At 33.9% G+C, this 24,884-nt stretch overlaps 1 protein-coding gene across 2 annotated transcripts; it reads left to right on the forward strand.

The window, feature by feature from the left end:
• Positions 1-24,460, forward strand: LOC132727884 (sec1 family domain-containing protein 2-like). 2 transcript variants are annotated; one of them, XM_060713483.1, is made up of 16 exons: positions 1-275; positions 3,792-3,984; positions 4,745-4,849; positions 5,300-5,425; positions 8,452-8,601; positions 9,990-10,067; positions 12,852-12,983; positions 13,949-14,121; positions 16,166-16,259; positions 16,967-17,094; positions 17,883-18,095; positions 18,774-18,873; positions 20,589-20,652; positions 22,183-22,288; positions 22,632-22,787; positions 23,512-24,460. In XM_060713483.1, exons 2-16 carry the CDS (start codon positions 3,802-3,804, stop codon positions 23,735-23,737), a joined length of 2,034 nt encoding a protein of 677 aa, XP_060569466.1. In that variant the 5' UTR covers positions 1-275; positions 3,792-3,801; the 3' UTR covers positions 23,738-24,460. The 2 variants fall into 2 exon arrangements, with proteins under 2 accessions (XP_060569466.1, XP_060569472.1); XM_060713489.1 differs by lacking the exon at positions 1-275 and adding an exon at positions 1,925-1,949.
• Positions 24,461-24,884: the final 424 nt, after the last annotated feature.

The following is a 24,884-nucleotide window of genomic DNA, read 5'->3' on the forward strand; positions in this document are numbered from 1 at the left end:
GATAAAGTTTGAATAAATCAAGATGGCCAAAAATTGACGAAAACAACTTTCATTTCCTATCGATTTCTTTTTAATTATCGCCGAAAGAGAAATTGATTCTTTATTAATAAAAATTGGTATTGTTTAGAAAAACAAAATACGTCATTTTTTCAGTGACTGTAAAACGAGACATTTTTAGAATTACAGGAAATCAGGTTCTGCTTTTCTTTACGATTTACGGATATGACATAAATTCGGATAAAAATTAAAATTCATGATTAGCAAAAGTATTATCGGTGAGAATATTTTGTATCATGCAGCTTTAAGTATAGGTTAAAGTTTATTAGTATGTATTTACAAAAATTAATTGTTCAGGCGACCAATTTATCGTTGGAAATACATACTAATAAATTTTAACCGGCTTAGAGTTTTAATTTATTTCGTTAAACAGTCGATTTACTAGACTGGTTACCAGTTTGCCGATTTACTAAAGTAAATGTGTTATGATTCATTTGAAATACTGCAATCCTTGGACCTATTGGAAAAAAATAATTTCAAACACTTACAGTGTTCAATCTAGAGCGCGCCATTGCGCCATTGACCCCCTGAAAAGACCGCTGGCGCAAAACAAATTCAACTGTGGGCCCGATGGGCGCACTCATAGAAAATGCCCTAAATGACATAAGAATGCTTTCTTAAACCTGATTAAGTACATAAAAAAGTTTCTTGTGAATAATATTAATAAATACTGAATTCAAAACTGAAGTTTGTATAGAAAAACAAGAGGCATGTTGGTAAGATAGTTAACCGCACTCGGTAACCTTTTTAAAACCTTGATCGCTACGCTCTCTCGGGCGGGGTCTGTAAATACTATGTAGACTTGTTATTCGTACCGTAACTATTACTTACTTTTGAGTCACAGTTTTTATAAACAAAACAAATCGTCACAGATGATCCAATACGTGCGTGTAGTTATATTTTTATCACGGTCAAAAGTCATAACTTTCCGAAAGGAAAAAAAAACTATATATTTGTGAAAAGTGCGAGTTAATTATAGAGAAGTGTGCATAAATTATTACGAACACGCCTTCATCCAATTAAAAAAGTCTTAAAGATAGAGCTAATCAAACACGATTGGCAAGGGCGTGTCTGACAATTGAGTAAATAAACTTTGATTGGTCTTTGGCTGGTCGGCGCTAAAACATTGTGCATATCATTAATCAATACAGACATCTTAAGAGTGACGTAAGAACTGCTGCCCTGACAAAAGATCAAAGGTACCGGTATGTCAATATACATTGTCTTAGCACCTGTTGACACTTTGTTTTTGGCTTGGATATATTGAGAAGGTTAAATGTTTTAGCGACTATGTAAGTTTATAGTCTTCATCAACAAAGCTAATTGGGAAATATGATTTATTTTTATACATGTATATCGGGTGCTGATTAAAAAACTGAACATTATTATCAAATATATCCCTGGTAACATTAAAATAAGATTCATATGTTTCTTTGAACATTATGTCATCGTTTCTTTACCAATAGTAATAACGCTAACAGAACTCTCAAAAAAAGTCAAATTTTTTTTTTTTTAGTGAGTTGATTGTTTTCGAATTTTGCAACCGTTTTTAGTCTATATATGGTACGTAAACAAGTAACTTAAAAAGATACAATACATTTTTTGAATTTGATGTTCTTTTAAGTGTGGGCCCCCTTTTTTCACAAATGACCCCCTTTTTAAAAGTTTATGGGCCCGAAGGGCCCCCTGGAAAATTGTTCTAGATTGAACACTGCACTTAAGACTATTAAAGACTTATTTATTCACTTATTATTGTATTTAGGGTATTTTAGCTTTAACCTGGTAACCTTTGTTTTTTAGTTCAACTAGTTAATGTGGAGAACTTTTATAAAATTTTTTCAGCCCTAAGCAGATCAGTGTATTCATGAAATTGGAGGACAGATTTTATGAAAGTAGGCAAAGCCTATGATTTTGGAAGTCAGATATAAAAAAAAACGTTTTATTTTATTATTTTACATTAAAAGATTTAAGTGTTAATTAATATTTTTATGCACTGCTTCCGTTAATCTGGTTCCATATTGTCTTATTATGGTTCCCATAGAAGTGCTCAGGAGACCAGTTTACGCGTATATTTTCAATAAGAATTCAGTTGCTATTTGTCCATTTTTGGAATACCCTCATTTATCATTGCATTACGGTGCCGAACAATATTAGAAATAACATTTCAGAAAGAAATTCCAAAAACTAATATTTTTGTTAAGCACTTTTTTCTTATAGTAGCATATGAATTTATAACTTGATATCATTCTAAGACAGATTCATCTAGCATCAGTGTCAGTAGATAATCCTGACTGATATGCAAGAAAATGTTTATAAAGTGCTCTCCATGCTTTTATTGTGACCATTTTCAACTTGATATACTATGATTTGAGGAAAAAGTTGAGCTATAGTGATAACTGGATTTGGAGTCATTTCGGCCCCAAGAGGTATCGGCCCCAAATTTCCCAAGACATTTCGACCCCGGACGTTTCGGCCCTTTACCAAAACGGCCCCATATTTAGTTAAGAATAAGCCTTACCTTAACGTGTTTTATACCAGAATTTTAATAGCATATAAATAATGAAATAATAAAAGGAATGAGAGAATTAATTGAATAATTAAATCATGATTTTTAATTGAATAAGGCTAAAATAGTAGTAATCAAGAACATAAACTTTATTAAACAAAACATAGTACACGAACACTGAAACATATTTTATGTGCTTATTATCAAAAAGCTTTTTTCAAATTTGAACGATTAAAAAGCAAGACACAGAACAATTTAAACATTTATTATCAACAGCTATTAAAATAATAGTAAGTGACGAGTTTTAGCAATACAATACAACACATTACAGTTAAAAATTTATAAGATAAAACAAACAATACTTTGTAAACAAACATTTTTTACAATAAAAGTGATAGGTTTTCAATCAGAGCATATATTATCAAGAAATTATATCAAATATTAAGTTAAAAAATCTTTGGTATTACTAACGGATAATTAGCAATACGCTATAAATAATTAATTTGTTAAACCTTGAAAAAAAACATATATCTAAAGTGTTAGCAAAATGATTAATAGAGATCAAAAGATAATGATTTTTGAAGTATATTTGTAATTAATTTTATTAATCAAAAAGTTTTCTGCATTTGTCAACTGTTTTATAAAATAACGATTAAGTGTCTTTATTTAGTTGTATTTATTGTTACACCTTGAAAAAAGCATTTATCTAAATAGCGATTGATAGATCTATAATGGATTATCAATCAAGGATTAAAATGTCATAATTGTTTGTGTGCCATCAATCAATCAATGTACTACAATTTTTTTACGATTCTAAGTATGAAAATTCCTTTTATACTTAAATTAAACAGTAATAAAAAAGGGCCGAAATGTCTCGCGGAAAAGGGCCGAAAAGTCCAGGGGCCAATTTTTGCATAGGGGCCAATTTGGTTTGGGGCCGAAACGTCCTGTTTGCGATAGCTGTGTTGTCTTTGTCCTTGTCATCATTGTTGTTGTTGTTGTGATAAAACTTAGCCCATAATGGGGCATTATTAAAATGTACATTTTAAAATTTATCAGCATGAAACTGGACATACTTGCTTATTATGACGAGGTGTAGTTGTTAGACAAAGGGGCATAATTCTGAAATCAATTTTTTTGAGTTTTTTTGTTTTTTTTTAACTTTTTTTTTTAACTTAATTTTTGAAAGACAAGCATTAATACAGCAAATGGTATTGTATTTTTACAGATATACAGAGATGACTAGTGTAAAGAATATAGCATCTTGCCAGGAGAGACATTTTGAGACTATTTATAATAATGTAAACAGATCAGTTGTGTTTATTGACACAGTATCTGCCGAACTACTACATTGGCAAGGGGGTCTTCTCAAACTTATAAATGCTGGAGCAACTGGTCTGAAGGAGTTTTCTTCTTTTGAGGTAAAGTCTGATTTTTTAAAGTTATAAACTTAGCTATTATATGATCTAAATATAGCTGCAATCTCATTGGTCCAAGCAGTAGTAAACAGAGCGATTTATTTAATCTGCTGGTGAATATCACATCATATTCAATGCCTCACTGGTCATTAAACAAGGCTTTTTTTTCTTCTATAGCAGGAGCTTCAATAGGGCTGCTTCCCCAAAGAAAAATTCTATAAAATCATGCAGTTTTCCCAAAAACTGAATTTACATCAAGTTTGTTCTTCCCCATCTGCAAATATATACAAATGTACTGTGTAATTTTCCCCCAAAATTAAGGGAAGGGCTGCTTCCCCAACCAGTAAAAAAAGCCCTGATAATTGAATTTATTTCTTTAGATTCATGTCTCTTTTTTTACTTCTTAAGTGTTGAAGGATCATCGATGACAAGAACTGTGTTGAAATTTGGAAAATTACAAAATTTGAAATAAATATATGTACATGCACATGAATTAATGAGGTAGAAAAGTTGTTTTTTCAACATATATATTGAGATATTTACAGCATTACTTTAAACATGTTCTTCATGTATAACACAACATAGCTTTAAACATTCTATAAATCCCTCTCATGTATTTATGAGAGAAAAAAAGAAATTAACCCTTAGCCCAAGTTGAATACAAAAATATATTTAAGAAATTCAAATTTTATGTTTTCAGACTTTTGGACCTTAGTATAGTTTCTTTAATTAAGTCATATATCTTAATTTTTAATTTAACCAGAGTGGGTCAAAAGATCAGAAGAAAGGTGTTTTCATCATAAACAGTCTGTTAGAAGGTGTGACAAGAGAAATATTAAAAGATATTATACAGGCTAGCAGCTTCCAGGTGAGCCTTGTGTGTACACTGTTTTATCACATAAACCACAGCACAGGAGTGTACATTTGTAATACATGTACTAAAGCCATTTAATAAAAAACAATATTATACTGGTGTAAAATTTGCGTTACTCACAAACATAGTGTTCAGCGCATAAATGTTAGTGTTACACTATAGTTTCGTCAATGAAAAAATGACTGTTTTTAACTGTAAAACCTTATTTTAGGTATGTGATAAATAGAATATTATATTCATGTAGTTTCAATACTAAATTTATTAAACTAATTTTCTACATTTGAAAAAAAGTGACTGTTTTACATAGGGTTGTTATTTAGGAGAATAGTAAAAAATAATTTTGTTTGCTGTGGCTTTGACCAGAAGGCAGTCTATTACTAACAAACAAAGAAAATGATGTTATTTGTTCACTAAAACTCAATGTTTATTCTTTCTCACATCAAGTATGTGGTAGTATTCACCAGTCAAAGTGCGGCACTACATGTTTACAGTCGGTCTGGTGTGGTTGAGGAGGAATCCGACTTCTTTGACCAGGTTGAGGAGAGACTTCTAGAATGGATGGGAAATATGGTATGCCTATTTTTGTTTTACGGGTCTCACGTTTATCCGTTTAAATGGCTTCTCTCTACCCAGAGATCATTGGTTCAAGCCCTACAAAGATCACAACTATATTTCTTCATATGGCACCAGTACTGGTTGGTTCTAGGAAGGGTCTCGAAAGTGTTTAATATAAGATGCAAGAATTTGTTTCGCAATCCAGCTTAAATAAATGTGTTTAAACCTAACAGGTTTGGTCTGTATTTAGCTTAAAACCGGTTAGAAATTTCCATAACCGGTTGAGAGAGTGGGTAAAATGGAGCTGTTGAGAGAGTGTGGGGTAAAATGTAGCTGTTGATAGAGTTTGGAAAATGTAGCTGTTGAGAGAGTGGGTAAAATATAGCTGTTGAGAGAGTGGGAAATAAAGCTGTTTGAGAGAGTGGGTAAAATGTAGCTGTTGAGAGAGTGGGTAAAATATAGCTTGTTGAGAGAGTGGGTAAAATGGGGCTGTTGAGAGAGTGGGTAAAATGTAGCTGTTGTGAGAGAGAGAGTGGGTAAAATGTAGCTGTTGTGAGAGAGAGAGAGAGTGGGTAAAAATATAGCTGTTGATAGAGTGGGAAAATGTAGCTGTTGAGGAGTGGGTAAATGTAGCTGTTGAGAGAGTGGGTAAAATATAAGCTGTTGAGAGAGTGGGTAAAATGTAGCTGTTGAGAGAGTGGGTAAAATGTAGCTGTTTGAGAGAGTGGGTAAAATATAGCTGTTGAGAGAGTGGGTAAAATGGAGCTGTTGAGAGAGTGGGTAAAATGACGCTGATGTGAGAGAATGGGTTAAAATATAGCTGTTGTGAGAGAATGGGTAAAATATAGCTGTTTGTGAGAAAATGGGTAAAATGTAGCTGTTGTGAGAGAATGGGTAAAATGTAGCTGTTGAGAGAGTGGGTAAATGTAGCTGTTGAAGAGAGTGGGTAAAATGTAGCTGTTGATAGAATGGGTAAAATGGAGCTGTTGAGAGAGTGGGTAAAATGTATGTGATGAGAGAATGGGGTAAAATGTAGCTGTTGAGAGAGTGGGTAAAATGTAGCTGTTGATAGATTGGGTAAAATGTAGCTGTTGAGAGAGTGGTAAAATATAGCTGTTGAGAGAGTGGGTAAAATAAAGCTGTTGAGAGAGTGGGTAAAAATGTAGCTGTTGAAAGAGTGGGTAAAATCTAGCTGTTGAGAGAGTGGGTAAAATAAAGCTGTTGAGAGAGTGGGTAAAATAAAGCTGTTGAGAGAGTGGGTAAAAATGGAGCTGTTGAGAGAGTGGGTAAAATGGAGCTGTTGAGAGTGTGGTAAATGGGAGCTGTTGAGAGTGTGGGTAAAATGAAGCTGTTGAAGAGTGGGTAAATGGAGCTGTTGAGAGAGTGGGTAAAATGACGCTGATGTGAAGAATGGGTAAATAATAGCTGTTGTGAGAGAATGGGTAAATATAGCTGTTGTGAGAGAATGGGTAAAATGTAGCTGTTGTGAGAGAATGGGTAAAATGTAGCTGTTGAGAGAGTGGGTAAAATGTAGCTGTTGAGAGAGTGGGTAAAATATAGCTTTTGAGAGAGTGGGTAAAATGTAGCTGTTGAGAGAGTGGGGTAAAATAGCTGTTGAGAGAGTGGGTAAAATAAAGCTGTTGAGAGAGTGGGTAAAATCTAGCTGTTGAGAGAGTGGGTAAAATATAGCTGTTGAGAGAGTGGGTAAAATAAAGCTGTTGAGAGAGTGGGTAAAATGTAGCTGTTGATAGAGTGGGTAAAATATAGCTGTTGATAGAGTGGGTAAAATATAGCTGTTGAGAGAGTGGGTAAAATAAAGCTGTTGAGAGAGTGGGTAAAATAAAGCTGTTGAGAGAGTGGGTAAAATGGAGCTGTTGAGAGAGTGGGTAAAATGGAGCTGTTGAGAGTGTGGGTAAAATGGAGCTGTTGAGAGTGTGGGTAAAATGAAGCTGTTGAGAGAGTGGGTAAAATGGAGCTGTTGAGAGAGTGGGTAAAATGACGCTGATGTGAGAGAATGGGTAAAATATAGCTGTTGTGAGAGAATGGGTAAAATATAGCTGTTGTGAGAGAATGGGTAAAATATAGCTGTTGTGAGAGAATGGGTAAAATGTAGCTGTTGAGAGAGTGGATAAAATGTAGCTGTTGAGAGAGTGGGTAAAATATAGCTGTTGAGAGAGTGGGTAAAATGTAGCTGTTGATAGAGTGGGTAAAATGGAGCTGTTGAGAGAGTGGGTAAAATGTAAGCTGTTGATCAGAGTTGGTAAAATGTAGCTGTTGAGAGAGTGGGTAAAATATAGCTGTTGGAGAGAGTGAGTAAAATAAAGCTGTTGTTTTTTTTTTTTTTGGAGAGTGGGTAAAATCTAGCTGTTGAGAGAGTGGGTAAAATGTAGCTGTTGAGAGAGTGGGTAAAATATAGCTGTTGAGAGAGTGGGTAAAATAAAGCTGTTGAGAGAGTGGGTAAAATGTAGCTGTTGATAGAGTTGGGTAAATTCTAGCTGTTGAGAGAGTGGGTAAAATAAAGCTGTTGAGAGAGTGGGTAAAATAAAGCTGTTGAGAGAATGGGTAAAATGTAGCTGTTATGAGAGAATGGGTAAAATATAGCTGTTGAGAGAGTGGGGGTAAAATGTAGCTGTTGAGAGAGTGGGTAAAATGTAGCTGTTGAGAGAGTGGGTAAAATGTAGCTGTTGAAAGAGTGGGTAAAATCTAGCTGCTGAGAGAGTCGGTAAAATCTACCTGTTGATAGAGTTTATAAAATGTAGTTGTTGAGAGAATTGGTTAAATGCAGTTGTTTGAGAGAGTGGATAAGTGGTAAGGTGATATTATGCATATAGCAATGTGAAAGTGGTCTGTCAGTTTGTAACAGTGTTAGAGACATGATGAATTTAATCATATTGTACAGTTAGCACAATACAGTATGTATACATATTTTGTTGATAATTATTGATTTTTCAAACTCATGATATATTTTGATACATATATTTTTTAATTCACTTAAATGATGACGTGCAGTTTTAATCATGTAGTCTAAATTTGTATTACAGAACTTCACTGCAGAGGTGTTTCATGTACCATTATCTTCTATCAATTTGGGTAACTCTTTATTCCTTACACCAGGATATTCAAGGTTGTTTCCCTTGATCGGCTCAGATCTTCATCAAATTGAGCTGCAATATAATTCGAAGCATGAAAAAGTAAGACTTACAGTTACTTTTGTTTAAATTAATTTGAAAATATGTATTGGTATTATAGAGTACTTGATTATTTCATGGGAACAGATTTTTTTGGTATCCTGCTATCTATCCTTTACGTTGATGCTAGAAAACTTTATCTTACACGCCCAATGTAAGACAAGTTGTGTGCTTTAAATGCTGTCATTGCCATGCACCTTTTAAGAATGAGTTGTGTTCTTAGGATGACATCATTTTATCGTTCTCAATGAAATTGTAAGTTCATACGCTACTATAAGAAAAAAGTATGTAACAAGAATATCAGATTTCATAATCTATGTTCCAAAAATAATTGACATGTAATATGCAAGAAAAAGAATTACACATCAGCTGTAGATACAGACGGGAATATCTAGCTAACTCTCGGGTAACTATTTAGCGCAAACTCGGCAGAGCCTCAATACCCCCGTAAACAGTTACCATCGAGCTAGATATTTCAGTCTGTACTGGCAGCAAGTGTAAGATTTTTATTTTCGCTTCCCACAATCTACACTGGTGCGTTTACTGGTTTTGTCACCCAACTTAAAATGGATGTCTTATGTGGGTTTCAGGATGATTGGGCCATCATCAAGGTATTTGTATCTAATTGTAAGGCTACATTAATTTTTCTTTATTGAAACAACCTTTAGGGACTTACAAGCGGGATAAAGATTCTCTTTTTAACTTCAAATAAATGTGATTTTATATTTGTTATTCCATGTTTATAAATATATAGAGGATATTGAATGAGTGTAAGTTCAATGCATGAGTTGAATAAAATTATATTATGCGAGCCTCTGGCGAGCATAATATTATTTTATGCAACGAGTGCAATAAATTCAGCAATGAACTTACACAAATTTAATATTCAATGTATAACATACCCAAAATAAAGACCGTTTAAAATGAAATAAGAGTCATTTTCATCGATGCACCTATATATATATGGTATAACGCTAACCATTAGCGCGTCTTTACACTATTTTTGTATAAGGCTAATGACGTCACGTCAAAATATATGCAAGGTCATGCAATACCATATTTATGGAGACACAAGATCGGCACGGGTGTGTAATAAATATACATGTATATACATTTGTATATCCCATTGAAAACATTCCATATGTTTGAAAATTAACTTGTTATTTAAAATAAACCTCAATAAGTCAGTATCATTTTGATAAGCCTGTCTTATGCTGACTTGTTTAATAGAGCTTTCTACCCTTTAATTAAGATGTAATAGCAAGTAAATGAAGAGGTAATAGCAAGTAAATGAAGAGGTAATACCAAGTTAATTAAGAGGTAAAACCAAGCCATGAATTCAATTAATACACCAGGGAACAATGTTTACTTAAATTTTTCTATATTTTCAGAATGAGATGAGAGATTTTGGAACTTTAAAAGATGTGGATTTTCCCTCTTTACCCAAAGAATTACAAATGTTTTATAAGGTGAGTCACATGAAATTCCTCACAGTTTCAGAAATAGGGCTATGTCTGCCAAATTAGGACATCTTTTAAAAGGAAATGTCTGTGCTGTCTTTTTAGCTCACCTGTCACAAAGTGACAGGGTGAGCTTTTGTGATCGCTTTTCGTCCGGCGTCCGTCCGGCGTCCGTAAACTTTTACTTTAAATGACATCTCCTCATAAACCACTAAGCCAATTTCATCCAAACATCACAGGAATGTTCCTTTGGTGGTCAACTTTCAAAATTGTTCAAAGAATTTAATTCCATGCAGAACTCTGGTTGCCATGGCAACCAAAAGAAAAAACTTAAAATATCTTCTTCTAAAAAACTCAAAGAGCTAGAGCTTAGATTTTTGGCATGAAACATCTTCTGGTGAGTGTCTACCAAGTTTGTTCAAATAAAAGCCCTTGGGTCAAAATTGGCCCCGCCCCAGGGGGTCATTGATTTTCCCTATATGCATATAGTAAAAAACTTAAAAAATCTTCTTTTGAAGAACCCAAAGAGCTAGAGCTTAGATATTTAGCATGAAACGTCTTCTAATGGGTGTCTAGCAAGTTTGTTCAAATAAAAGCCCTGGGGTCAAAATTGGCCCCGCCCCAGGGGGTCATTGATTTTCCCTATATGCATATAGTAAAAACTTAAAAAATCTTCTTTTAAAGAACCAAAAAGGCTAGAGCTAAGATATTTAGCATGAAACATCTTCTAATGGGTGTCTACCAAGTTTGTTCTAATAAAAGCCATGGGGTCAAAATTGGCCCCGCCCCAGGGGGTCATTGATTTTCCCTACATACATAAAGTAAAAACTTTAAAAAAATCTTCTTTTATAGAACCAAAAGAGCTAGAGCTAAGATATTTAGCATGAAACATCTTCTAATGGATGTCTACCAAGATTGTTCAAATAAAAGCCCTGAAGTCAAAGTTGGCCCCACCCCAGGGGGTCATTGATTTTCCATTTATACATATAGTAAAAACTTAAAAAATCTTCTTTTATAGAACCCAAAGAGCTAGAGCTAAGATATTTAGCATGAAACATCTTCTAATTGGTGTCTACCAAGTTTGTTCAAATAAAAGCTCTGGGGTCAAAATTGGCCCCGCCCCAGGGGGTCATTGATTTTCCCTATATGCATATAGTAAAAACTTAAAAAATCTTCTTTTAAAGAACCCAAAGAGCTAGAGCTAAGATATTTATTATATATATATATATATATGTTTTTGTAATTCATATATGAAAGAACATAATAAATAAAAAAAAAAAAAAAAAAAAAAAAAAAGAAGATATTTAGCATGAAACATCTTCTAATGGATGTCTACCAAGTTTGTTCAAATAAAAGCCCTGGGGTCAAAATTGGCTCTGCCCCGGAGGTCATTCATTTTCCCTATATGTGTAAAACTATAGCAAAAATTGAAAAATCTTCTTTGAAAAAACTCAAATAGCAAGAGTTTAGATATTAAGCATGAAGCATCTTCTAGTGAGTGTCTTCAAAGTTTGTTCAAATAGAAGCCCTGGAGTTAAAATTGGCCCCGCCCCGGGGGACATTGATTTTCCTTATACAAGTATAGCAAAAACTTAAAATTCTTCTTTTAAAAAACCCGAATAGCTAGAGTTTAGATATTAAGCATGAAACATTTTCTAGTAAGTGTCTACAAAGATTGTTCAAATAAAAGCCCTGGGGTCAAAACTGGCCCTGCCCAAGGTGTGTCATTGTTTTTAACTATATGTGTAAAGAAAAAACTTAAAAAAATCTTCTTTTAAAAATCCCAATGAGCTAGACCTTAGATGTTTAGCATGAAACATCTTCTAATGGTTGTCTACAAAGTTTGTTCAAATAAAAGCCCCGGGCTTTAAACTGGCCTTGCTCGGGGGGCCTATGTACAGGTGAGCGACTTCAGGGCCATCATGGCCCTCTTGTTGTGGTTTTTGAAATGCTGTGCTCTTTTTTGGCAGTTGTTTTGGGTTCTCTTTTGCCACTGTTTTCCTCTGAGAGGGAACTGAGTTGAACCTAAAAAGGTTTCAACAAAAGCAAAATTATAAATTTGAATACCAGTTTAGCAAAAAATTCCAATTGTAGAATTTGGGAGTTGATCCATTTATCTGTCAATTTAATGTATTCTTCAAAATATGAGGGTAAAATGTTTTCTTCAATATTTGGGGGGAAATACTGTCAATTTTTACAGTCACAATCTGTTTTAAATTAGGTTCTAAAATTTGGTTATACTTTAGGATCTGACAGCTACCAATGAACGTTCCCTTCTTGCGACCTTTCATCAGTCAGTCAGTGACAGTGATCAATCTTTTGAAAGCGGACTGGTTTCTATTTTTAATTGCTAGGCAACCAAAAGACAATGTACATGATTTTCAAGATGTCTAGATGTAATGGGTGAACATAAATGATAAATGCTTATTAGTTAGGTAGATAAGCTTTGATTTATGCTTTAAATTAAAAACTTGAAAAAGATGGGCATTTTCATAACAAAAATACAAAACAAAAAGAACAACAAAAGATTCAAAACAGAAATAGCAACAAAAAAGGGTTACAAGAAAAATAATAAATAGATTAAGCAACAGAAAGCAACATACCTTGCAAACTGTTGTCATTGCAGAAATTTTGACAATTCTTTTTGCTGCAGGCCGAACAAGATTAAACTCTAAAAAAAGAACAAATCAACTTGTATCACTTTTTTTTTGGTTCCAAGTATATGGTTTGTTTTGTTGTCACATGTACCACTTATTTTAAATCATTATGTATCATTTGTTTTATATGTTTCAGAGTTTTATATCTAGTTTAGATACATTACTATCCGATCTTGGTGTCAAGGAAGATATATTTTCTATGGGATATACAAGTGCAATTTTAGCTTCAGAATTAGAGGCGTACCCTCCAGCTAAAACAAGAAGAAAAGTAAGTGAAGAGATATCTGAGTACTACAAAATCACTTTTATTAATTTTGTGGTCTCATTAATTATCGTGGTTTTTGTAGATAAATAAATCCACAAATTAATGATCTAGTTAAGTTTAATGTCCTCTGCTGTTTAATTTTTTTTGCATTAAATGATTTGCATTTTTCTTCTTTGTGACTATCCATGAATTTGCAAATGTTTGAACCCTTGAAATTTCCTTTTTTGACAAAACCACAAAATTTCATTCCTACCAAACATAGTGAATTCACAATATGCTATAGCCCTTGACAAACAACAATATCAATATATAGCACTCACATGAATTATATATCTTAGCTTTTTAGACAATGGTAAAATCTGTAAAAGATATTAAAGAAACATGCCCAGAGCTAGATTCATGATTTTTGGGCACAATTTTTAGCCTGGTTTCAGTGAAAAGCTATGCAACACTTTTCAGTTCTTGGTCATTTTGCTAAAAAATGATAATTCTTGGAAAGCAGAGTGTGGGATGATCTGAAATTTTGCTCGCAAGTCAATAGTCCAGAATTACATCAAATGGCATACAAGACTTAAAAAAATATTTCAAATCCCTTCATATAAAAAATCCTCGGAGGAGTTCCTTTAATTTAAGTGCCTTCTTGTTACTGATAAGGATGCTGTTTTTTGGTTTTCTTGGTCTCTCACTATTGTGGTTCCCACAAGGAATTTTGAATTCTTTCATGTTAGGAAGCAGTTCAGATAGCTGACAGTAGGTCCGTGTTTCTACTCCTATGCCAGCTTGTGCCTAATATAATATGTATACAGGTAGTTGAGGTCCTCCTCACACTCCTCAAATCCACGGATGCCAAATGATCTTTACATTGATACTTTCATAACAATAATGCATTTTTTTGCAGTGAGTATATTTACGATGCTGTGGATAATAATTATTTTTATTTCATGAATTATAATTTTGCATCATTTCAGACATTATCAGATCGAGCCTCCGTCGTATTTATAGATCGTACCCTGGATTTAGCCTCGGTGACATCATACAACACTGAAAGTCTATTGGATAAAATACAGCAGGTGTTACCAAGGTTACCAGGTCATGTGACTGATGTCAGTGTTGATATGTCATCACTGTGTAAAGTTCACAGGTAACTTTATATAATGATAATTGTATTGAGTGTTAAAGGAACTCCACTGAGGTCCAATAGCCTTATAATATTATATAATTTGAAATTCTTTCTTAAATCAACTGGTACACTTAAATTTGAAAACCAAGCTATAGATAATATATACATATGCATGGTATTAAATTGATAATCAATTTTAATGCTATTTTTGGCTGATTTGAGTGAAAAGCATTGCAACAGTTATCATTTTTTTGGGCCAGTTTGCACAATAGAAATGATTATTTCTGGAAAACAGAGTGAGCAATGATCTGAAATTTTGTACAGGAATTTTTGGTCCAGACATACATCTAGTAATACAAAAATCGTGAACAAATATTTTTGGTCCCTTCTCATCAAAAAACTGCAGTGGAGTCCCTTTAATATTATCTATATAACTTACAGTGGGCAATGTTCTACTTGCGCACCTTTAATGTGCCTAAGATTATGTGCCAAGTGACACCATTGGTACTCACTTTCTAAGTTTGCTTAATGTTTTAAATGGACTTTATTTTTAGCTGGCATGTTTTGAAGAAAACATCACTAAGTTATGTCCTTTTTCCTGGTTGTCAAAGTTACTGTTGTCATGCCAAAACTTTAGTGTTATGATTAAGCCCATTTCTAAGATTTTAATTAAAGCAGCATGCCTCCAGATGAGCGAAAATATTTCAATAAATTCAAACTTGAGAAAAATGTACTAGTAGAAAGATGCAAGATTCAGGTAATAATATACATGTTATAAGCGATTAATTGTTAATTTTTCATTGTGTGTAACTATATTTCTACTGCGTTACTAATGCAGTAAATGGGCTATTTTTGCATATTTTGACCTCTTTTTGTAATTAATGTGGGATGTAATTGATAATGTGTAAATTCCTTCCTTTTGGTTACTTACAATGTTAATTACTTTTAATTACAATTTCAAAAGTTTCATGAAAATAAGCATTAATCTGGAGGTGTGCTGCTTTAAGTATATTTACACCTTTAAATTAAATTTGAAATTAAAGCAACATGCCTTTCATGCTCATGTTCAAGAAAATTTTGAAAATGAATTAAAAAGTAAAGAAAGTAATTTACAGATTTCAAAGGGCACTTGCAATTCTCGTAAATTACCAAATATTACTTCACACAAATGTTCACGCTTGTGACATAGAGTGTCTCGCACAAAATTCAGGTCCCAGCAGCTAAGGTTAAGGTCACACTTAGAGGTCATTGAAAAAGGCTTGTCCAGAGCAAACCTTTGCATAGGGGGATTTCAATTTAACTTGGCACAGATGTTCACCTGTGTAAGGCAGAGTGTGGTGTGCAAAATTCAGGTCCCTGTGGTCAAGGTAAAACATAGGGGTCAAAGTTCAGATAAAAATATGAAAATGTGTATAGAGACCATTTAGTCATCATTTATTGAGGGATTGTAACACAAATGGTCATAATCATGGCTTCATCAGTGACACTGGTAGTTAAGGTCAATATATGCAAGTTCAAGGTCACTAAATATGAAATATCTGGATTTTGTCAGAAACATATCTCTTACACTCCTGCTTAAGAATGCCTGTCGGAAGTGTACAATACATAAATTAGCAATGCACTGGCTTAGTAATCTCAGATTTGGCAGGGAGGTTGTCTTCGAGCTCTAAATGACCACTGTTGATTTAGACAAAGTGGTATGCGGGGGTATTCATGCCATGACAGTGGCAGTTCTAGTTTTAATTCAAAGCTTTTCAGTATTTTCACATATTCCAGACCCTGATTATCATTAGAGGGTGAGCACACCTTTTTTGTGCATTAACATCTGCAGAAGCACTAGGGTGAATTTAATGCTCGAGCCAGTAATGTTAATGCACAAAGAAAGTTGCATTGGGGCTATTCTTACATAAAATATATGTCTGACTCAGTAATTCTGCATTTCCTTTATTATGTTTTCACAGTGATTTACAATTATTTTACTTATAAATTGAGGCCCTAATGATAATCAAAACTCTGTTTCCTATTTATAGAATCAAATTAGAATTTCAACCTTCTTTTATTTAAGGGAACATGGAGCGGAAACTATTTCATCAGGTTGCCTAGCAACCCAGACTGTGTCCCAGTCTCATTTACAGACTCTCATTACTGGTAGAAATAAGGTAAATATATAAGTCTTAACCTTACAAACTGTTAGCCTGCTAAATTTGTTTTAATAGACTTACCCATCTTTTAAAATCAATCTAATGAATAAACTATTCTAGCTTATGCTACACTACCTTTTGCAAGGTAAGCAAAATATGAGCCGCGCCATGACAAAACCAACATAATGGGTTTTAGACCAGCATGGATCCAGACCAGCCTGTGCATCCGCGCAGTCTGATCAGGATCCATGCTGTTCGCTTACCAACCCTATTACAAGTGAGAAAGTGATAGCGAACAGCATGGATCCTGATCAGACTGCGCGAATGCTGGTCTGGATCCATGCTGGTCGCAAACAAACTATGTTGGTTTTGTCATGGTGTGGCTCATATGATGATTCAATTTCAATGAGATTTAGTAAAATATCATTGCCAATTTACAATAGTATAAGAATAAGGCAATGCTTCTCACTAAGTATTTTAAAATGTTTTAAGGTCAAAAGGTAATTTAAGCCAAATAAGGTCCAAAGGTCATTTAAGCCAAGTAAGGTTCAAATGTCATTTTAGCCAAATAAGGTTCAAAAGTCATTTAAGACAAATGCAAAACAAAAAGTCAAAAGGTCATTTAAGACAAACAAGGTCAAAAGGTCATTTAAAAAGTCAAAAGGTAGTTTAAGACAAATAAGGTCAAAAGGTCATTAAAGACAAATAGAGATTTATATGAGCAGGAAGCATTGATGGAAGTGAACAGACAGCTTATAGAAGCAGCCTCATCCTGTAACCTACCCGTCAGTCTAACAGGTAAACCTACACGAGTATCTGCGGAACAGTTGAACGCCACACTGTCTGTTTTCAGGTAAGGAATACTTGTACTGTTTGTGTGCATATTTATTTCAGTTTGATGTGATACAAATTATTTCAACCGAGACTTTATAATTTTTCTGCCGATTTCTTAAAAGTGGCTGGTTCAGATATCGTATGATTAGGAAACAGGGTTGTCATCGGTGAAAGATTCAAATGGAAGGTCCATTGATTTAGATGCAAACTCCTTAACCAGTAGGCCACTGCAGCAGCTCTTTTATAATAGTGTTGAAAAGTATATGATAATGATAATGTTTGGGCTATATCACTTGGTTATCAATATATTCATGCAAGATCACAATATCCATAATGTCTTATCAGGCATTATTGATAAATCATAACTTTTAGTTATTCGGTTGTTAACATTACTTACACTTAACATACTAACTGGACCATCATTCAAGGATGACACCACCATTCATCATTTTTAGGGTTAATTTTTAAAGATGTACTAACTAAACGGTGAACAGTGCAGACCATGCCCAGGAAGCATGGATGGGAAAGTTGATATTGGCCTGCGCTAGTTGAATGGGTAGATTCATCTGAGACTAGCAGGTTAAAGGTTAGGTTTGAAAAGTAGATTGTTTGAAAAACCTTAGCAGACTGACTGTCTGACTGTTACTCAGTCAGAATGATGTCAGTCACAAATAATATTTACCCATATGTCTCATTTCATACATTAAAAATGCTCTGGACAACGAGTTTCCCAGAAAAGATACATCTCATATTGAAACTATTTCAGCCTAATATATTCCTCATTTTTTTCTGTGTGTATTATTTCAGAGGAAAATATAAGGAAATCTCCAAGCATCTTGATTGGCTGCAGGTTTCTATGGCAACATATCAAACATTGAGTAATCCCATAATGCATCACTGTGATGAAATGATCAGTGTGGAGAAAGGCTTGCTTCAGTCTCTAGTTGATCCGGATGGGCCAGGAGCTTTGAGTCAAGTTTTACAAATGATACAGAAGAAAAAGGAAAAGGAAGACACATGGTGAAGATAAAAATATTTATTTACTTTGTGTGACTAAAAAGTAGTTTGGCTTGACCATTTATAGAAAAGTGGAAATTATCCCTCGACCCATCAGTCTGTAATTTTAAATCCTAAACCCTAAGCCGTGGGGAATGGTGAGGACTTTGATATCTTGATTTTCCAAATTTCTGGTATTCACATTTTTAGATGTAAAGTTGAACATCAATATCAGTTGACCTAGATAATTAGAGGAAGTGACCTACTTCCTTGTCCTTTTGATGTGCAGCTATGAAATTTGGACAAATGCATAGATTCAGATGAAAAATTGATTATTGAACATTATGGAAATGATTCATTCTGACCAAACCTACCTATTGAAATTTATAAAAAGGAAAAACCAATTTTTTATAATTATCATTTTTAAAGATTTGTTGATACCTTCAATTTGTTTGATCTAGAAAAGTAATGGGAAATAAAATTGAGTGTTGCCCAATATGGCTATGGCTCTCATTCTATTTACATACAGTACATGCAATATTCATGTTTATTTAATTAAAAAAAAAATAACTCTTTCAAAAACTAACCATAACATTGTAAAAGTTTTGTAAAACTAATTCCATCAAATGAAGCTTTATACCCGTTACTTATTCTGTAAAATGTCAGTGTTTCATTTAACCAGTTATGAATGTTTGATTACAGGATGTACAGTTTAGATGACATATTGTGTATCCTAGTGTTTGTTTATTCACTTGGAGGTTCCACTCTTCTCTCCCAGATGGACGAAGAAGCTGCATTACAGGTAGAGTTATTTCACATGACATCTCTTGTTGTCCCCTGCCTTTTCGAAGAAAAAAGGGGGATATAGAAATAGGCTCCGTTCGTCTGTCCGTCTGTCTGTCCTTCCGTCTGTCCGTCCGTCCGTCACACTTTCGTGTCCGGTCCATAACTTTGTCATTTATGAAAGGAATTTAAAATAACTTGGCACAAATGTTTTTTATAATAAGACAATGTGTCATGCGCAACAACCAGACCCCTACCTCCAGGGTCAAGGTCACACTTGCTCATTCAAGGTCAAAATTGCCTATTTGAGGGTATATGTCGTGTCCGGTCCATAACTTTCTTATCTATGAAGGGATTTTGTAAATACTTGCCATAATTGTTCACAATTATCAGACGATGTGTCATGCGGAAAAAGCAGTCACCTACCTTCAAGGTCAAGGTCACACTTGGAGGTCAAATATTAACATAGTCTGTTACAGGGTATATTTCGTGTCCGGTCCATAACTTTCTTATCTATGAAGGGATTTTGTAAATACTTGCCATAATTGTTCATAATAATCAGACGATGTGTCATGCGCAAAAACCAGTTGCCTACCTTCAACGTCAAGGTCACACTTGGAGGTCAAATATTAACATAGTCTGTTACAGGGTATATTTCGTGTCCGGTCCATAACTTTGTCATTTATCAAAGGAATTTGAGATAACTTGGCACAAATGTTTGTTATAATAAGACGATGTGTCATGCGCAACAACCAGACCCGTACCTTCAGGGTCAAGGTTGTACTTGTTCATTCAAGGTCAACATTGTCTATTTGAGGGTATATGTCGTGTCCAGTCCATAACTCTCTTATCTATGAAGGACTTTTGTAAATACTTGCCATAATTGTTAACAATAATCAGATGATGTGTCATGCGCAAAAACCGGCCACCTACCTCCAAGGTCAAGGTCACACTTGGAGGTCAAATACTTACATAGTCTGTTACAGGGTATATTTTGTGTCAGGTCTATAATTTTTTCATAGATCAAAGGATTGTGAAAATACTTCACACAAATAGTCACTATAATAAGAGGATGTGTCATGCGCAACACCTGCATCCCTACCTCCAAGGTCAAGGTCACACTTAGAGGTCAAAAATTAACATAGTCTGTTATAGGGTATATTTTGTGTTGAATCTAGAACTTCTTCATAGTTCAAGGGATTTTGAAATAACTTGGCACAAATAGTCACAATAATAAGACGTTATGTCATGCACAACACCTGCTCCCCTACCTCCAAGGTCAAGTTCACACTTAGAGGTCAAAGCTTAACATGATAGATTTTTAAATTCTGTGTTTCATTTTATTTTTTTAACAAATTTATTGTTACATTTGCAGATCTAGCATTGATCATGATTTTGGACTGAATGTCCTGAGATCCATACCTCAATCTTTTGAAATAGCACAATTTTATGCTTCATATAAAACTCCCGGGGCGGGGAACGTTGGTAACTCTGTTACAAATTCTTGTTTCCCATGTAATATAACCAGTATGTATTTTATATAGCACAGGAAATATAATGCCATTGTGTTGTATTGTTTAAAATTTCAACGTCAAGTTACTGCCAATATTCTATTTATAAGTATACTTTTGTACATTTGTATTTTGTTGATTTTCATAATAAATAGTAATTGAATTTTTAACTAGTGTTATTTTGCAGGATTCAAAATATAGTTTTATCTCTTACAACTTTCAGGAGATGATTCTAGACAGAGTTATCCAAGAGAAATCACAGTTACCTCCCCTGATGAGATCCATAGGTATGCTTCCATGTGCAGTTGGAACTCTTATCTCTTGTTAAAGTGTGTGTATTGTAGAGAACTCAAGGTTGTTTCTGTAAACATATATATGTCTTAGATTAAAAAACCACCTGAATGGTGTTATAGAAGCTGGGGCCGTTTGGAAAATTCATTTTGACTTACAGGGAATACAATTATCATAAAGTTTACAGATTACATAATTTTAATTGTTTAACTATACTTAAGGTGCATCAACATTGTATCGAATATTTAGTGTAATTTGCATACTAGGATTAAATTTTTTTTTCAAATTAAATTATATCTTTACTGTGTAAATACTGTAGACTACATTTCTGCAGCTGCCCCTTGCCTCTGTTGATAAAAATCCTGCAATGGAGACTGATTTGTCTAATTTGAAGAGCTGTACTGGCATGCGAGCAGTTCCCGTACAGAAGCAGTACCCGTATTTTTCATTTAAACGCTTGATTTTTACTTGCATTCTTCAAAAATTCATTTCAAATCAAGCAGATATATAAACGAGACAAAATCTAAGTGTCAGTTCGACAGTACGTATATAAAGTCTCATTTTAAATCACTTTCACCTCTGCGTCGTCAACACGTGACCTTGTTTTCTCTTGGGGATTCCGTCCTTGAGAGCATGCACAAAAATACTTACACGTGAGGCTTGTTAAAGGGTTTTCCACTAATACCACCTGTTTACAAATAAGTAGGCAATGTGATGAAAAATTGTTTAATTATCAGAATGTTGACCAATATTACTATAAATAATAATTTTATGGCTTTGATGCGTAAAATATCATGCATACTGTAAGCATGTTACTGCATATGAATGTGTTGGGGAAACGGTACCGGGTAATAGATACCCGCGTTTAGTCTATGCTCTATTTCCTGAATTACATCTTTTTATCTCTTAGATAATGGTCTGTTCAACAATTGTAAATGAACAATAGGTCCGATATAATAAAATTGTATAATTATAATGGGTTAGATTTTATGTACGGGAACTACTTCTCTTCATACAAAATAATGGATAATTTCGGTACCCCATATGAGGCCTCATAAGTAAGGGTTATTCTATGTTTAGAACATGATGAAATTTTGTGTGACGAGCCGAATATTGATGAGTAACATTCAAATATTGGTGAGTGAGCGTAATAAAAAATAATGATTAAGTAACTATGATTTTTGTACGGGAACTGCTCGCATGCCAGTACAGCTCACAGAAAGTTAATGGCTCTTCCCATTTGTCCTATTATGCTCAGATGGGAATCTCAATGAAGGTCTACCTCAGCAGGGTCTTTCTATTTGAACGACCCTGACCTCAGTCAGAAATACTGGGGAATTGCAATATCACAATCACTGTTAGTATGATTAAACACCAAAGAAAACAAAAACAAACTAAAAATACAATTGTAATTTTTCAGGCAAACATGATTTTTGGCTACTTTTTATAAGTCCCCCCCCCCCCCCCCCCCCCCCCCCCCCCCAAAAAAAAAAATGTGCTTAAAAGTTCAATGTTGCTACTTTCAGTTGGAGATATAGTCACAGATAGGTCTATTGTGTCGGACATACTGGAGGACCTGTGGGAAAAGTTGTCTTCTATCTCTGTGTCCCGGGAACACCTTAGTCAGTTCAAGTAAGTTTATTTCATAATTTGCTTTGATTGATAATCTTTTACTTTAGAGTAAACAAAATTTGATGCATTTACACCAGCAGCCAGGTCACCACACAAGTGTTAATGAATTCAGCATCAAACTAAGTTCAAAGTGCTTTTCTGTGACAAATAAATAGAACCCCTTAAAAACCATGTGAAGAGATGATAACAGGTGAAGTGGCAATTAATGGTTGAAATATGCACACATTTCACAAATTTTAACTTGCATGCCTTCATGTGTTGTTATGAATATTCTTTATATTAAATTTTTTCTGACGTTGTTTTAATTCATTATGCTATTTTTAGAATCATATTCTATTAATAGAAATGTCCTTGACCCTGGGTCAGCAATAAGTCCTGCCTCCCAGAATCCTCTTCTGAAACAACTGGTGGAGGCCATGTTGGATCCTGACAAGCCAGAGATCGTTGATCTAGAATTTAAATCATCTGGCTTAAGAGATAAATTGAAGTCTGGATTCGGGTAGGTTATGTTTGTTTGGTAGGTTACTTTAAAAAGAAGAAGAAAAGAAATTTCAAACAAATGAATACATGTACATAATTGTACTTGCACTTGTTGTCAATTTTTTTATCTTTTAATTACAGTTCATGACAATCATTTTATGACATTTATAACATATAGTTGGAAAAGACTACTTTGTGTTTATCATTTGCAGGGTCAAATGCAAAAATCTTGATTTTTAAGTCATATTTCGAAAACAAACTTCTTGTTACTTTTAATGAAAACTAATCAATGGAAATTAGGGTAAGGTTGCTAACTATTTGAAGGAAAGGGAGAGCTATTGTACTTAATCAGGCATAAAACTTTAGTAAAATTTTGCATGGAAGTTGGTATCTTCAAAACTACTGAAGGGAATGGGTTGAAACTTTACATACATATTTTAGAACATAATGGATGGTCACAGTCAAAGGCCTATAACTAACTAATAACTAACTTTTATTTTGACGGAATTAACTTTTATTTTGACAGAATTATGGCCCTTTTTGAATTTTTGAATCAAAAATATCATATATTGTCCAGGCTCTTGATTTACCTTCAAGCATAGCCAATTGTCTAGCAGGTTGTCCAACCTACAGCCCATGTTTCAGTAAAACATTAGGCTTTAAGAAGTTGCATCTTTTCTAAAAACTAATTTTAACACCTAAGTGTACTTTTCAAGACTGTTAAATATTTCTTTACCTTTCAGATTGTTTCGAGGTGTTTCTAAGCCACGTCCTAGTGATCACCCTTTGATGATACTCTTCATTGTTGGAGGTGTAAATTGTACGGAAGTGAAGCAGATTAAAGACGTATTTAATCATTACAAACCAGGGTGTCAGATAATGGTGGGGAGTACACGACTTCTGTCTCCGAGAGAAACAGTGATGTCTGCCCTGTGTCAGAATAACATCATTCCTTTTGAAATATCGTAACACTAACAGTTAGCAGTTTAGAGAAAGAAAAACACAAGCCATATTTATCGCTCAACATTTATTTATTTTAGAATTGGTGATCGTTACTACAAAACCTCAGTCGGTGCAATTTCTTGAAAAAAATGTTTTAAATGCTTTACTTAAGACTCTGATAGGCTCTAGAATGTTTGTTAAAAAAAAAGAATTTTGTTGAAGAAGACAAAAAATACAATAAAATCTTTAATAAACTTAATTGTTAGAAAAGACTATCTGATTTATCCAATAATAAATGTAGGTTTGATCATAGGGTTTTATCTGAAATTGAAATTAAGAGATTAAATATCGTTTCAATGCACAGTGTTTATCAGTTAATAAGTCAATTTAGACTTATATTGGAAAACACATTAAAGTTCTCCTGTATAGTTAATACAAGAAATGATTCGAGTTTTATGCAATAATACTTTAAAGTGTTTTCAGATACAAGTCTGTGTTAACATATTAATCACAGGGATGGGGCATATTTGACCCCAAAGGAATATAGCCAATGATTTCAATAGAGAGCAATGGAAGGATACTAAAAGCCAAATATTTATGCTCTGTGTATTAAAATGTTGGAGGAAAAGACTTGTAAGACATGTTTAATATAAGTGGAAACGGACAAAAGCCTTCCCGTAACAAAAATATATATGTATGTTAAACATCTGCTTTTTTCCAAGGCAAGAACATATTAAAATTGTAACATATGTATTTGTTGTTGTTTTCAATTGTCCTAAGTCAGTGTATGCAAAATAAAGTCACATTTAAACCTGAAATAAAGTCACATCTAAACCTGTACAGGGAACATTCTAAATGTCTTGGACTTTTAATTTTAGTTAATTTGAACTTCTTTTCATCATTTATTACTCTATTTATCTGAGTTTCACATGGGAGTTATCCTTTCATATGTACGTAAATAAATAATAATTATGCACTATTGAATAGAAAAAAAACAAAGAATTCAACATACATACATGTATTTGCCGCAGGAGGGCTTAAGTCCATCCTGTTATTTTCATGGGAGGGCTTCTGTCCGCCTTGTCATTTTTGGATGGGAGGGCTTTTGTCTGGGAGGGCTTTTGTCCTACACTCCTATATAAGCTATGTGACACCAGGTGCAAGACCAGTTTTG

This window comes from Ruditapes philippinarum, unplaced genomic scaffold (genome assembly GCF_026571515.1).
Source record: "Ruditapes philippinarum isolate M1 unplaced genomic scaffold, ASM2657151v2 ctg83_1_1_1_1, whole genome shotgun sequence".
Classification (NCBI taxonomy): Eukaryota; Metazoa; Mollusca; class Bivalvia; order Venerida; family Veneridae; genus Ruditapes; species Ruditapes philippinarum.